The 11,890-nt window shown below is 62.6% G+C and overlaps 1 protein-coding gene across 3 annotated transcripts; it reads right to left on the reverse strand.

Moving 5' to 3' along the window:
- Positions 1-1,562: 1,562 nt before the first annotated feature.
- Positions 1,563-11,271, reverse strand: FGF3 (fibroblast growth factor 3). 3 transcript variants are annotated; one of them, XM_027959669.3, is made up of 4 exons: positions 10,998-11,108; positions 8,716-9,190; positions 6,379-6,482; positions 1,563-2,361 (listed from the first exon to the last, which is right to left on the reverse strand). In XM_027959669.3, the coding sequence occupies exons 2-4, from the start codon at positions 8,933-8,935 to the stop codon at positions 1,987-1,989; spliced, it is 699 nt and encodes a 232-aa protein (XP_027815470.1). In that variant the 5' UTR covers positions 8,936-9,190; positions 10,998-11,108; the 3' UTR covers positions 1,563-1,986. The 3 variants fall into 3 exon arrangements, with proteins under 3 accessions (XP_027815470.1, XP_042093843.1, XP_060260352.1); XM_042237909.2 differs by lacking the exon at positions 8,716-9,190 and having other exon boundaries at positions 10,998-11,271; XM_060404369.1 differs by lacking the exon at positions 10,998-11,108 and having other exon boundaries at positions 8,716-9,335.
- Between the last annotated feature and the right edge of the window lie 619 nt (positions 11,272-11,890).

Here is an 11,890-nt window from a genome sequence, read left to right on the forward strand (position 1 = left end):
CAGTTTCATCATCTGCAAAATGGGGGCGAAGGTAACACCTGCTCCGTCTCACTCCAGATGAATGATAAAACTCAAGGGAATAGCCTAGTATGAACTGATGCTCAGAGAATGTTCCTTCCTGCAGGGGCAGTCGGTCAGGGGGAGACAAGCAAGTCCGACTTGCTGAGGGGGCGGTGGCGGGGAGCCGAGCCCCTGTCGCCATGCCCAGCAGCTCGTTGCGAGACTGTTACCCATCGTTGCACAGGTGCTGGTGCTGAGCCACCCCCTGCGTGTTTGGCACGTGTGAGTGACGTCAGCAGGAACAGCACTGAGCTCCTCTGGGGGACGGGCTCAGGCCACACCCCTCACCTGGCCCCCAGGGCTGCCCTGCCCCTGGCTCGCACCTGGGCCTGCCCCAGGGGACCCCGCCAGTTGCTGTTATAGAGAAGCAGATGTAGGGAGCGGGCGGGGATGCCAGCGGGTCAGCCAGCTACAGGCTGTAAGTAAAGTGTTGGTCGCTCAGGCGTGTCCAACTCTTTGCAACCCCATGGACTGTAGCCCTCCAGGCTCCTCTGTCCAAGGGATTTCTCCAAGCAAGAATGCTGGATTCCCTTCTCCAGGGGATCTTCCTGACCCAGGAATTGAACCCGGGTCTCCTGCATTGAGGAAGATTCTTTACTGTTTGAGCCATCAGGAAAGACTGCAACAAACCACATCCCCTCTCTGAGCCTCAACTTCTCAGGCAAACGTAGACCCCCCAAGGCCTTGGTGGCAGGTTGGGGGAATGAAGGAGTTCTGGAATGGCTCCCGGTGGCCCGCAGCCCGGGTGCTCAGAATAGTCCACGGAGAAGCACACAGCTTCAAGATGGAGGGAGTTGGGGAATAGCCACACAAAGTAAATCTCTTCCTTTCTCTCTCTCCACATGTGTGCACACCTATGCACAACCAGGAACACACAACCACACGCATACGTAGATTCACGCATGCACACACACACACACACAGGCGCACACCCACACGTGCTGTGTGCTAAGTCCTCTCAGTCGTGTCCGACTCTGTGTGACCCGATAGACTCTAGCCCGCCAGGTTCCTCTCTCCAGGGGTTTCTCCAGGCAAGAACACTGCAGTGGGCTGCCATGCCCTCCTCCAGAGGGTCTTGCTGGCCCAGGGATCGAACCTGTGTCTACTGCATTGCAGGCAGATTCTTTACCGCTGGGCCACCTGGGAAGCCCACATACCCAACCCCCCACATGCAGACACTCAGGGGAATTCACACACACACACACACACACACACACACACACACACACACAGACGCATTAGTCTCTTCTTTCCATCCAAACAAAACCTCTAGTGGTTAAAAAAAATAGTAACTTTCAAAACCAGGGAATTGAAATGTGTCTTCAGCCCAGTTTCTCAGGTACAGTCTTACATCTTAAGACACCAATTTGGCACAGATTCCACCATCATCACAAGCAGATTCTTTCAAGTAAAACCTTCACGTGTGTCTGCAGGCTGCATCCTCATCTATTAAATAACAACGTAGAACAAAATACTTTCAACGTTTTGATCACACACCCCCCCCACCCACCCATTGTCCCACAGCGCCTCCAACAGCCGGGACCCCTTGCTCCAGCTGATGCTCCCGGTGTGGGCAAGGGCGCTCCCAGCCTTAGCGAATGCACAAGTGTCCCGTTTACAGCAGCCCCCTCCAAGCCCGGACGAGGGCTCCTTGCTGCGTTGACGTGCTGGTTGTTTGAGAGAAGCAGGAAGGGGTGGGGGTGTATTCCGTTGGCCTGGGCAGAGCAGCCGGCTGCCAGGTGGGAAGGGCGAGAGCACGGAAGAGTCAGGGGTGGAGCCCGGCACGCCCGGGTCGGCTTGGACGGCGGGGACTTCAGGCATCCATCGTCTGGTCTGCACCCCGGTCCTGGCGGCCTGAGCTCAGAGCCCAGCCGCGGGGCAGGGACGCTCACGGCCGCCGCTCCCTCCCCGGGGCGGGGGCTAAGCTCAGCCTCCCCGGTCCCGCGGCCTCGCCTGCTGCCTCCGCCTCCGCTGCCGCGTGGAAGCGGCCCTGCCCGGGGGAGGAGGCCTGGCCTGGCCGCCGCGCAGCCCGGCCGTGCCCAGGAGCAGCCGCACCATCTCGTGGTCCTTGCGGTCCAGCACGCGGGGCAGGAAGAGCGAGGACTTCTGCGTGCGGCGTGTCTTGAAGCCCCGGCGGGGCCGGCCCTTGCCGTTCACGGACACGTACCACAGTCTCTCGGCGCTGGCCGGGCGCCGGGCCCCGGGCCCTCCGGGCGCCGTGCGGTACAGCCGGGAGGCGTAGGTGTTGTAGCCCAGCTCGTGGATGCGCTCCACGAACTCGCACTCGGCGTTGTAGCTCTCCTGCGGGGCGGGCGGGGGCCAGGGTCAGCGCGCAGCTCCCCGCGAGGAGGCAGGCGGGGAGGGGAGCCCTGGGCCGGGGTCTGGGCGGCCTGGGCTGGCCGTCTGGACGGACAAACGCGGAATGGAAACAGCTTTTGTCAGCGCCCTCCGCAGGCTGCTGTGGAGTGTCTTCAGCTGGGGGGCTCGGCATGCCTTCCGCCAGCCTAGGCCCTCGTCCCAGCTGTAGGGGGACAGGCACGCCAAGGCCCCCCTCCCGCACTGTGCCAAGGGGCAGGGCTGGGGCACTGGGACAGCCGGCCAGGAAGACTGGCCTCTTCTCCGGGCACTGACCGTGAGGCAGGACACCCTCAGGGCCCCTCTCCATCGGCAGAGGGGGGAAGGGTGCAGGTGGCCCAGTGGACCTACAGACTGGGCAGCTTATGATCCCTGAGGACCTCAGGAAGCAAGATGGGAAGCACCAGCCCTCTCTCTCCAGTGACTCAGGAGCCCAGAGGCAAGGCTGGAGAGCGTGGGAGGGGAGGGCCTCCCCCAATAACCGCAGCACCTCCTCTCTGCTCTGCCCCCCGCCCCCCGGCCCCTTGGTGGAGGCTCGGGGCTCTTTGGGTCTGCGTACAGATGCCACTGCCCAAGATTTTACAGATGGGGAAACTGAGGTCCGGAGGGGTGTCAGACCCCAAATCACAGAGGGATCTGATGCCCCTGTGGCCTGTGCCCACTCCCTGCATGTTGTGGGGCCCTCTGGGGTGGGCGGGAGGGTGGGCTCAGGACAGACCCGCCCCACCCCCATGCCGGCACACTGCTTCGGCATCTTCACTTGTTCCCCCCACCTCTGCCCACACTGAGTGTCTGTGAAAAACTCAGCAGCTGAACCAGCTCTCCTCCCAGGCCCCTCTGTCCTGGAGAAGGTACCTTCTCCCCGGCTGAGGCCCACCCTGCAGGAAGCCTGGTGGGTTTGCTCTTTGCTGGGACACTTAGGGGTGGGGGCCATGGAAGGGACACAGTGCTGTGAACAGGGGCTCAGGCCCTATGGGAGGGCTTCTTGGGGGTGGAACATTGTTTGCACCTTGAGGGGGCTCCTGGGTGCGGGGAGGCTATGGGTAAAGGGCTGAGACAGGCTAGAAAAAGGCATCACAGACGCACCAGGTCCCAGTGCCTGTCCCGCCCCTGTGGTCCCACCCCAGAGCCTGCTCCCGAGGGCCCTCCCCAGAGCCACCCCCACCCCAGGCTCCACCCGCTCAGGCTCTACTCCTTGCCATCACCCTCGTCCTCAGGGAGGCTGCTCCTCCTTCTTAGTTTTGCCAGCTCCTGGCGCTGCTCCAGAAGAATCAGCCAGGGCAGGGCAGAGGTGGGGACCAGGCAGAGGTGCACAGGAAGGGCAGGCACCCTCCCAGTGGGGTGACAATTGAAGGGGAGGGCGTGTTCCTGTGGGGCAGGAGGGGGCACTCTGGGCAGCAGAGTACAGGGGAAGCATGGGCTGGGAACAGCAGGGCTTGTTCTGCAGAAGACAAGAGGTCCAGAGCCTGAATGGAGATGGTAGCTGTGAAGTGATGGGGGGAGGGGCAGGCAGAAGGCGGTCTGGGTTGCTCCACTGTGAGCTGAGCTAAGGAATCTGGGTGATAATCTGGGGGTGATGGGGTGTTCCTGGAGGCCATCAGGTGAGTGGATTTGCAGTTTAGGGAGATGACTGATGAGTAGGTGCCTAGCACAGAGTGTGACGTATGGAAAGTGCCCGGGACACTGAGGAATGAAGGGATGAATGCCAGGTGGATGGGAGGAAAGAAAGGTGGATGGATGGGTGTTGATGGGTGGATGTGTGAATGGATGGATGGATGGACAGATAGATGGATGGAAGGAGACAGGAGGGAGGGAAGGGGGGTGTGGACTGGAGGAGGGAGACCTGGAGGCCGGTAGCTGGGTCCCAAGACTGCTGTGACGGTCCAGCTGGGAGAGGGCGAGGGCCTGAGTTATAAGGGCACAGGGGTGGGGTGGAGGGAGGCCGAAGCTGAAGACAGGGATTCAGGAAGTGTGTTCGAGGACTTGGAGGCAGACTGAGTGTGCGGCCAAGAAAGAAGCAGGTGTCCACCAGGACTCCCGGCTGACCCTGGGCTTGAGTGAGTGGCTGGTGGCGTAACAACTATGGCAGGGGAGTCAGGGAGCTGCTGGATTCAGCTGGGGGTGTGCTGACCTCTGCCAGGGTAGTCTCTGAACCATCAGGACATTTGGCGGACCTGTAACTCTGAAGGGAGGTCAGGACTGGGATTGGGGGCTGTCAGGGTGCAACAGTGGATGAGCTAGCCTGGGAGGGGAGAAGCAAGGTGATGGCAAAGACCAGGGGCTCAGATGGTCAAGAGGCAGCGCAGTCGGAGCAGCACGCACGGGCAAATGGGGGGGCTCAGGACGGGGACAAGGGGTGGCAGGGGTGGCCCCTGGGCTGCCTCACCTTCCAGTTTATCTGCAACGTAGTGAGGCCTCCCATGCCAGGCGTTCTGCCAAGTCCCACCCCACCCAGCTAGACCACTGGGCTACCCGCGTGGGACCAGGAACCTCTCCTCTTCCGTCCCCGAAGCCAGCGCTGCCAGCTCTCAGAGACGGAAGCGACAGGGAGACTCTGGCCCACCGGGCACGCATAATTCTGCCCCTCCAGGGTCCTGGCCTGGGTCTCTCATGGAAGAGATCTGACCTGGGTCTCTCATGGAAGAGGTAGCAGCGGCCAGATGCTTCCTCCCCTGATTCCAGCCCTACCTGCCTCCCTGTGTGAACTTGCCCAATGTGAACAAAGGCCGCCCCTGGTCAGTAAGACCTGCACAAGTACCGCAGGCCAGCTAGGCCTCCCCTCACCATCAGGGTTGGGAGTGACTGTGGGTGGTCCGAGCCCATTTCAGGAACAGAAAGTCAGTTTTGCTCACTCCGCACCAAAGGGGAGGGCTGGAGGGGTCTGGAAAGCCATCGTCCACCTCAAGAAAAAGTCAGACCAGACCCTGGGCTAAGGGCATGTGTTTATAAACCACGCTTGGTGTTTACAGACTAGGAGCCCACATAAAGGAGGCCGGGCGCCCGAGGGTCCCTCTTCCCAGACAGAGACTCCCCTGGGTCACAGAAAGCAAATGGCCATCTTCCTACTTCTGCCTCTCCTTTGGCCAAACCGTGAACAATCTGTGATGGAAAAAACTGCCTAAAGGAGGACTTCCCTGAATTTCTCGACGGTGCTTTGCCTGACTTCAGACAGGCAGGGAAATGTCCGTGTTTCCCCTGCAAACACAACCGAACGGAGGAGATGGTCCTCGCCTGCGTCGTCTAGGTGACGGGTGGGTGGGTGGGTGAAAAGCCTCTCACTGCCCAGGGAGCATCAGCTGAATTGCATGTAATGACTAGTTGGAGGTAGGAAACTTCCTAGTACATGTATTTTACTCCGTGTATGCCCCGCCCCTGGGGGATGAACACTGCCAACGCCCACAATCACAGGACCCCTTGTTGTGTAGAGACCCAGATGGTACAAAGACTGGGCTCCAAACCTATGTGCCTGGGACGTGGGCCCCATCGCCCTCTTGGTTCCCTCCTGCCGACTCACATCTCTTGCCTTTCCTCCCTGTTCCTCACTCCGCTCCCAAGAGACCTCTGTCTGGGTGAACCCACAGAAGACCTTTTGCCTCTTGGACACCCTTGCTTCGTCCCCAGGCTCGCCAGGGTCCGTTTATCTCGGTAGAAACTTGGGGCACAACCTCTCCTCTCCTCTCAGTTACCTTGAAGGTGACCGCAGAATGCCTGGGGAAGCGTTTTCTCACCCCACAGCACTGGAGAACAGAGGATATCTCTACCCCGTCAGCTGGCAGCCGCCTCTAAGCAGAATCGGGCAGAAGAGCACCGGGCGGGGAGCCGTGGGACCTGGGGTGCTGGTCCCTGCATGTCCCCGGACAGAGCGTTACGCCGCCCATGTCCCTGTGTGTCCTCTGATGTGACGTCCAAGGGAGCCGGCTGCTCCGTTTGTGCCCCGCCCCCAACACGAGGCCCTGGACTCACCGAAGCGTAGAGCCGTCCCCTCTTGTTCATGGCCAGATACCGCCCGGAGAAGAGCCCCTTGATAGCCACAATGCCCACCTCCACCGCCGTTATCTCCAGGATGCCTGTGAGGAGCCGGACAGCCTGTTACTCCCTCCACCTCCCACAGAGCCCAGCAGCGAAGGCTGAACACCCCTTTTCCCTGAGCCAGCTCGGGGTGGGGGGATGGGGGTGCTGAGGGCAACCCACACTGAAAGGGGGTGACTTTGGAAGTTTGGGGGAGGGAGAAACCCCTGGGTGGGAGGTGCAGAACGGGGAACACCAGGGAAGGCGTCTGCAAGGAGAAGAACGCCAACCTGGGAGAAAAGGAAACCAGTGTTTCCCTGCGCTGGACATGAGCCCCCGGGAGCCACTCCAGCACTTAGTAAGCCAGTTTCATGATGGGCTGGCCAGACGCGCCAGCTGAGACTGGGGGCTGAGGGACTTGCTCAAGATGGCTCACAGGTGTCTGCACCGGGATTCAAACCCCTTGAACGTGGCAGTGTCTGGCTCTGGAGTGCCTCTGGGGGCCTGGGAGGGGGAGCTGGGCCCTTGGCGAGGTGAACTGATAATGGGATCCACCAGCGCATGGAGGGTGCCACCCAAACCTGCTGGCAGTGGACCTGGGTGGGAGATAATTGTCTCGAGCCTGTAGGGTGTTGGCAGGGAGCTCACAGAGGGAAGCCACCTGTGTTCACCCACTCCCCACCCAATGGAAGACAGTTTAAATTTCCCCTAACACCTTCCGTTAGGACCGAGGGCACTTTTTTCCCCCCTGGGGAGTCTGCAACAAAGCCCCACATGGGGCCACGGTGCCCCTGGGGTAACCACCGGTGCCCTCTCCAGGGGGCGCCTCTCCGGTCCAGCGTCCTGCCCCCGGCACATGTCAGCGATCACAGGGCCAGGCCGCCGGCCGCCAGAGTCTTGCCCGGAGCGTTCGGGGCCCGGGAGGCACAGGATGCGGGCCTCTGGGCTCTCTGGACCGCAGGCTGGGCGGATTCCCCCGCCCCGCCCGGTCGCGCCGGCCTGAAGACCATAGTACCCGCGCCTGGATGTGGGACCAGGGCGGAGCTGGGCTGCCCGCCTTGGATGCCTCAAGAATTTGGATGCTCTGCGACTCCTGGGAGTGGGGAGAGACTGGATTTGGACAGAACTGAAGAATCGCTACCAGGCGGGAGCAGGGGCTCTCGCAGTCGCGTCCCGCGCGCAGCGGACGCCCTGGTAACATTGGCTTCCACCGCGCGGCTCCGGAGGCGTCTTTGGAAGACGCCCTCGCCGGGCCGCGGCTTTCCTGGAGGAAGCAGAGTTTTTCCGGCCGCCTCTGGAATACACCGCGCCTTTTCCTGAGCCCGGGGCAGGGGGAGGGGCAGATCGCGGGGCGCAGTGGAGGACCCCGATTCTCTGGCCACACACCCCGCCCACTGAGCTCCTGCCTGGCCCCGAGCTCGGCTCTCCAGCTCCTCACAGAGGGGAGCTGCGTCAAGTCCCCACGGCCCTGCGCTCCTCCTCGAGAAAGGACTCCGCACGACCCCGGGTCCCCGCGGCCGGAGGAGCCAAACCTTGGGACCTCGCGGGACTCCGGCTCGAGCGCAGTCCGGGCGCGGGTTCAGGCTGCGGGGCGGGGTGACAGTGCGCCCGCGCCCCCAGCACCAGGCGGACGCCCCTGCGTGCTCCTAAGCGCATCCCGTGGCCCCCCACCGGAGACCCAGGAGCTCATCCCGCCGGTCGCTCGGCGGCGGCCGAGGGCAGAGGCGGGAGGGCTGGGGATTCCGGTGTGGGGACACGATTCTCTATCCTTGCGGTCGCCTCCCGGGAGCCCCGGGAGCCCCGCTCTGTCCGACGAGCTTCTTCCGCGCGGAGGCTGCGCGCCGGGGCGGCAACCTGGGCTGCCGCGAGCCAGGAGGGCGGAGGGGATGGCGGGGAGCCCCCAAGGGCGGCAGGAGGAGAAGGGGTCTAAATAATACAGAGGACGATAAATGCCTTGTCCAGGGCCTTTTCTCCCAAAAACTCAAAGGGCTCAGATTTGTCAGGACCGCCGAACCCAATCGAGCGGGGAGTCCCGGACGGCTTTCCTCACACCTCCTCGGACCAGAGGCGGCGGGGCGCCGGGGGCAGCCACCAGCCCGGGCCTCTTCGGACGTGACCCGCGCCCCCCCCCCCACCCCAGCTCCCCTCTCTTCAGCTCCCAGACGTTGGGGGAGCCCAGGGGACCCCGGCGGTCGCCCTCAGGCCGCAGCGTCGGTCCGCGTCCCCGGGCAGGCATCCTTGCCTCGCCAGCCCCCGCGTGGGCACCGCTCCTTCCGGGCCCCGGACACTCACTGTAGGCACTGTTCCCTAGGCTGCCGTTGACGCGGCCGCTCGGGTGCAGCTGGAGGTGGTATTTGGTGGCGCAGTAGAGCTTTCGGCGCCGGGGCGCCCCGCCGAGGTGCTCGTAGACGCCGCCGCGGCCGCCCGCATCCCGCCGCGGCCGCGCCCCGGGGCCCGCGGCCGGCCAGCCGGGCTCCAGCAGGCTGAGCAGCAGCAGCCAGATCAGGTCCATCGTGGCATCGCGCCCGCCCCGGGGCGGCGGCTGCAGGCGAGCGCGGCGCCCATGGAAGGGACGGCGAGCCGAGCCGGGGCAAGGCGCTCGGAGCCCACTCCCGCGCCTGGCGGTGCCGACTCCGGCTCCGCGGAGCGGGGGAGGGGAGCGGAGGGGAGGGGAGCGGTGGGTGTGAGGGAGGGAGAGGGAGACAGAGAGAGAGATCCTTTAATTTTCACCCCGAAACGGGTGAGATTTCCGTTGCTGCGCAAAGAGCTGAAAGAAAAGACGGTTCGGCAACAAAAGGCCGGTGCGGTCCCCAGGCAGAGGCGCGGGAGGCGCGCGAGGGGCGGGAGGCCGGGCGGGGTGGAGAGCCCGGGCAGGGCGCGGAGTCCGAGCCGGGCGCCCCCCGCGCTCGCTCGCCCCCCGCGTGCCGCCGTCGAGCCGTGGCTCTGCTCCGCAGCGCGCCGCGCGCCCGTGAGCCCTCCCGGTTCCGAAAGGTCCCTCCCCCGCCCCCCCCCCCACCCCCTCCCCCAGACCAATTATGCCTCCGAAAATTATAGACCCAGGCCTCGAGGCGGCCGCCCCAGGCCCTGTCACCCCCTCCCGCCCCTCGTCAATCCCCTGGCACAATGGGAAAGCCGCCGATGACTGATGTCCGCGAATACAACTCGCGGGGCAGTCGCGCTGACAAACGCCCATTAAAGGCGGCGCATAATGAAGCGGGCCCGCGGAGCTCCGCGGAGGGGCGGGCCTTGCGCGCGGGCGCGGGCGCGCGTGGGGGACCCCGAGGTTGACTGCGCCCAGGGCTGCCCACTGGAGCCCAAGGCTTGAAGGTGCTTTATCCCCTCGCGCATCCCAAGCACCCGGCACATGGCGGGAAGGATGAGGTTTGCGTTTGGAGCGTCCAGTCTCAGGAGCGCGCCAGAGAGGGGGCTGGGGCTGTAGGAGGGCGACAGTATAGCCAGAGAAAGGGGCACAGAGACATAAAGCCCTGGAGAGCAAGAGAGACAGACACAGACAGCTCAGAGAACAGGCGAGAACAGGACAGGAAGGAGAGAGACTGAGAACCAGAGATGGGGACCCAGAGAGCTCGGGACAGATGGCTTGGAAAAGCATGGGGAGCCTGCTAGCCACCAAGAAGGGAGTTGAGCAGAAACTGGCAAAGGTGGGTGGGCATCCCCGCCTGGTGGGTTGGGAACGGCCATGTAGATGGATAGAGGGCTGGGAAGAGCCACATCCTCACCCCTTCTCTTGCTCCCCCACCCACCCACCCACTCTGCGCTCCTGCAGCCCCCTGCCCAGCAGCTGATACTGACACCCAGGCTCAAGCAAGGGTACTTGGTGGTCATGAGGGCTCCCTGTAGGGTCCAATAGTCTAGGCTCCGAGTTCAGGGGCTTGGGGATGAGCCCAGTGGGCTGGCATCCCTGTCCCTTCTACCTGCATGGGGATTTGGAACCTTGGTCCTTCCTTGGGGGGAGGGGTGTGTGGGGGGCACCAGGGGCTCTCTCAAGCTGCAGGAGCTAGTGCCTCCCATTGGGATACATCTCAGATCCTGACCTAACACAAGCAGGGTGGTGCGTTCTCAGTGAGCCCTCCCCAGCACCTGCAGTGCCTAAGTGGCCCTGGGCCAGCCCCAGGGCATCACTCAGTACCCCAGTCCCAGGAGAAGTGGCTTCTGACTACAGTCTGTCTAGTCAGAGCCCCTGAACAGTTAAAAGAACATGCCACCGACTGCTAGAGCCCCGTGATGATGGAGCCGGCTTTACAAGGGACAGAGGACCGCTGTCAGGCAGCCCCTGAGGATGGAGCCAAGCGCAGTGCATTGGGGCTTCACTCACTGAGCTGGCCTGGGACTACTGGTCACTTGAACTTCCAGTGAGAACTCAGGAGAGATATGGAGAGGGTTGTCTGTGCCCTGCTCCAGTCTGCCTGCGCCCTAGAACTGGTGTGGGGGGGGATACTGCCGCAGAACAGGGATCCAAGAGTGCTGAGAGGTCAGGAGGTTCTGCTGGTTTTGTTCACTGTTGTACCTGTAGCTTCTAGACTGTGCCGGGCACAGAGCAGCCCCTCAGAACCTACCCCATGGATGAATGAACGAATAGCTCAGCTGCCTCCTAGTCCTGCGACCTTGGCCGTGTAGCATCACCCTCTCAGATGCTGGCTCCTTGTGCATGCTTTTGCCGTTCAGTCGCTAAGTCATATCCAGCTCTTTGCAGCCCCATGGACTGCTGCACACCAGGCTTCCCTGTCCTTCACTGTCTCCTGGAGTTTGCTCAAATTCATGTCCATTGAGTCGGTGATGCCATCCAACCACCTCATCCTCTGTCACCCTTGTCTCCTCTTGCCCTCGATCTTTCCCAGCTTCAGGGGCTTTTCCAGTGAGTCAGCACTTTGTATGAGGCGGCCAAAGGATTGGAGCTTCAGCTTCAGCATCAGTCCTTCCAGTGAGTCTTCAGGGTTGATTACCTTTAGGAAAATGCCTCAAATATAGTGAGAGAAATTCAAGGAAAGTACCTTTGCAAAGGTCCCACCACCGTATCAGTGCAGAGGCCAACCCTATCACTAAGGGATCACAGTTTATTATGCGAACTGGGTGCTGTGAACAGTTAGGCCAGGAGAGCAGGCCCCCACACCCCAGGTTCCTTCCAGCAAACCTGACTCCCCATGGGCATTCTTGTTAGGGGAACTCCTCTGAGGCAGCTAAGCTCCCTGGCCCTGGCAGTAACCTCTGGGCTGAAGCCAGAAGGAGTGCCTAAAAGCCAAAATTGCCATCTTCCCCACACCAGGCTCTGGGACAGCCCCTTCCTCTGCTGGTGTTTGGGGGCCTCGCCGACCCTCCTGCACCGCAGCCCACCGCCCACAGCCTCTCCCTCTCTGCCCTGACCTTTGCTTTCCTACCCACTGAGGCTCCTGGTCATCGAAGTCTCCCTGATCCCTGTCAGTTCTGTCCCCAAGGCTCCCGCAGACCTGGG

This window comes from Ovis aries, chromosome 21, assembly GCF_016772045.2.
Source record: "Ovis aries strain OAR_USU_Benz2616 breed Rambouillet chromosome 21, ARS-UI_Ramb_v3.0, whole genome shotgun sequence".
Lineage (NCBI taxonomy): Eukaryota > Metazoa > Chordata > Mammalia > Artiodactyla > Bovidae > Ovis > Ovis aries.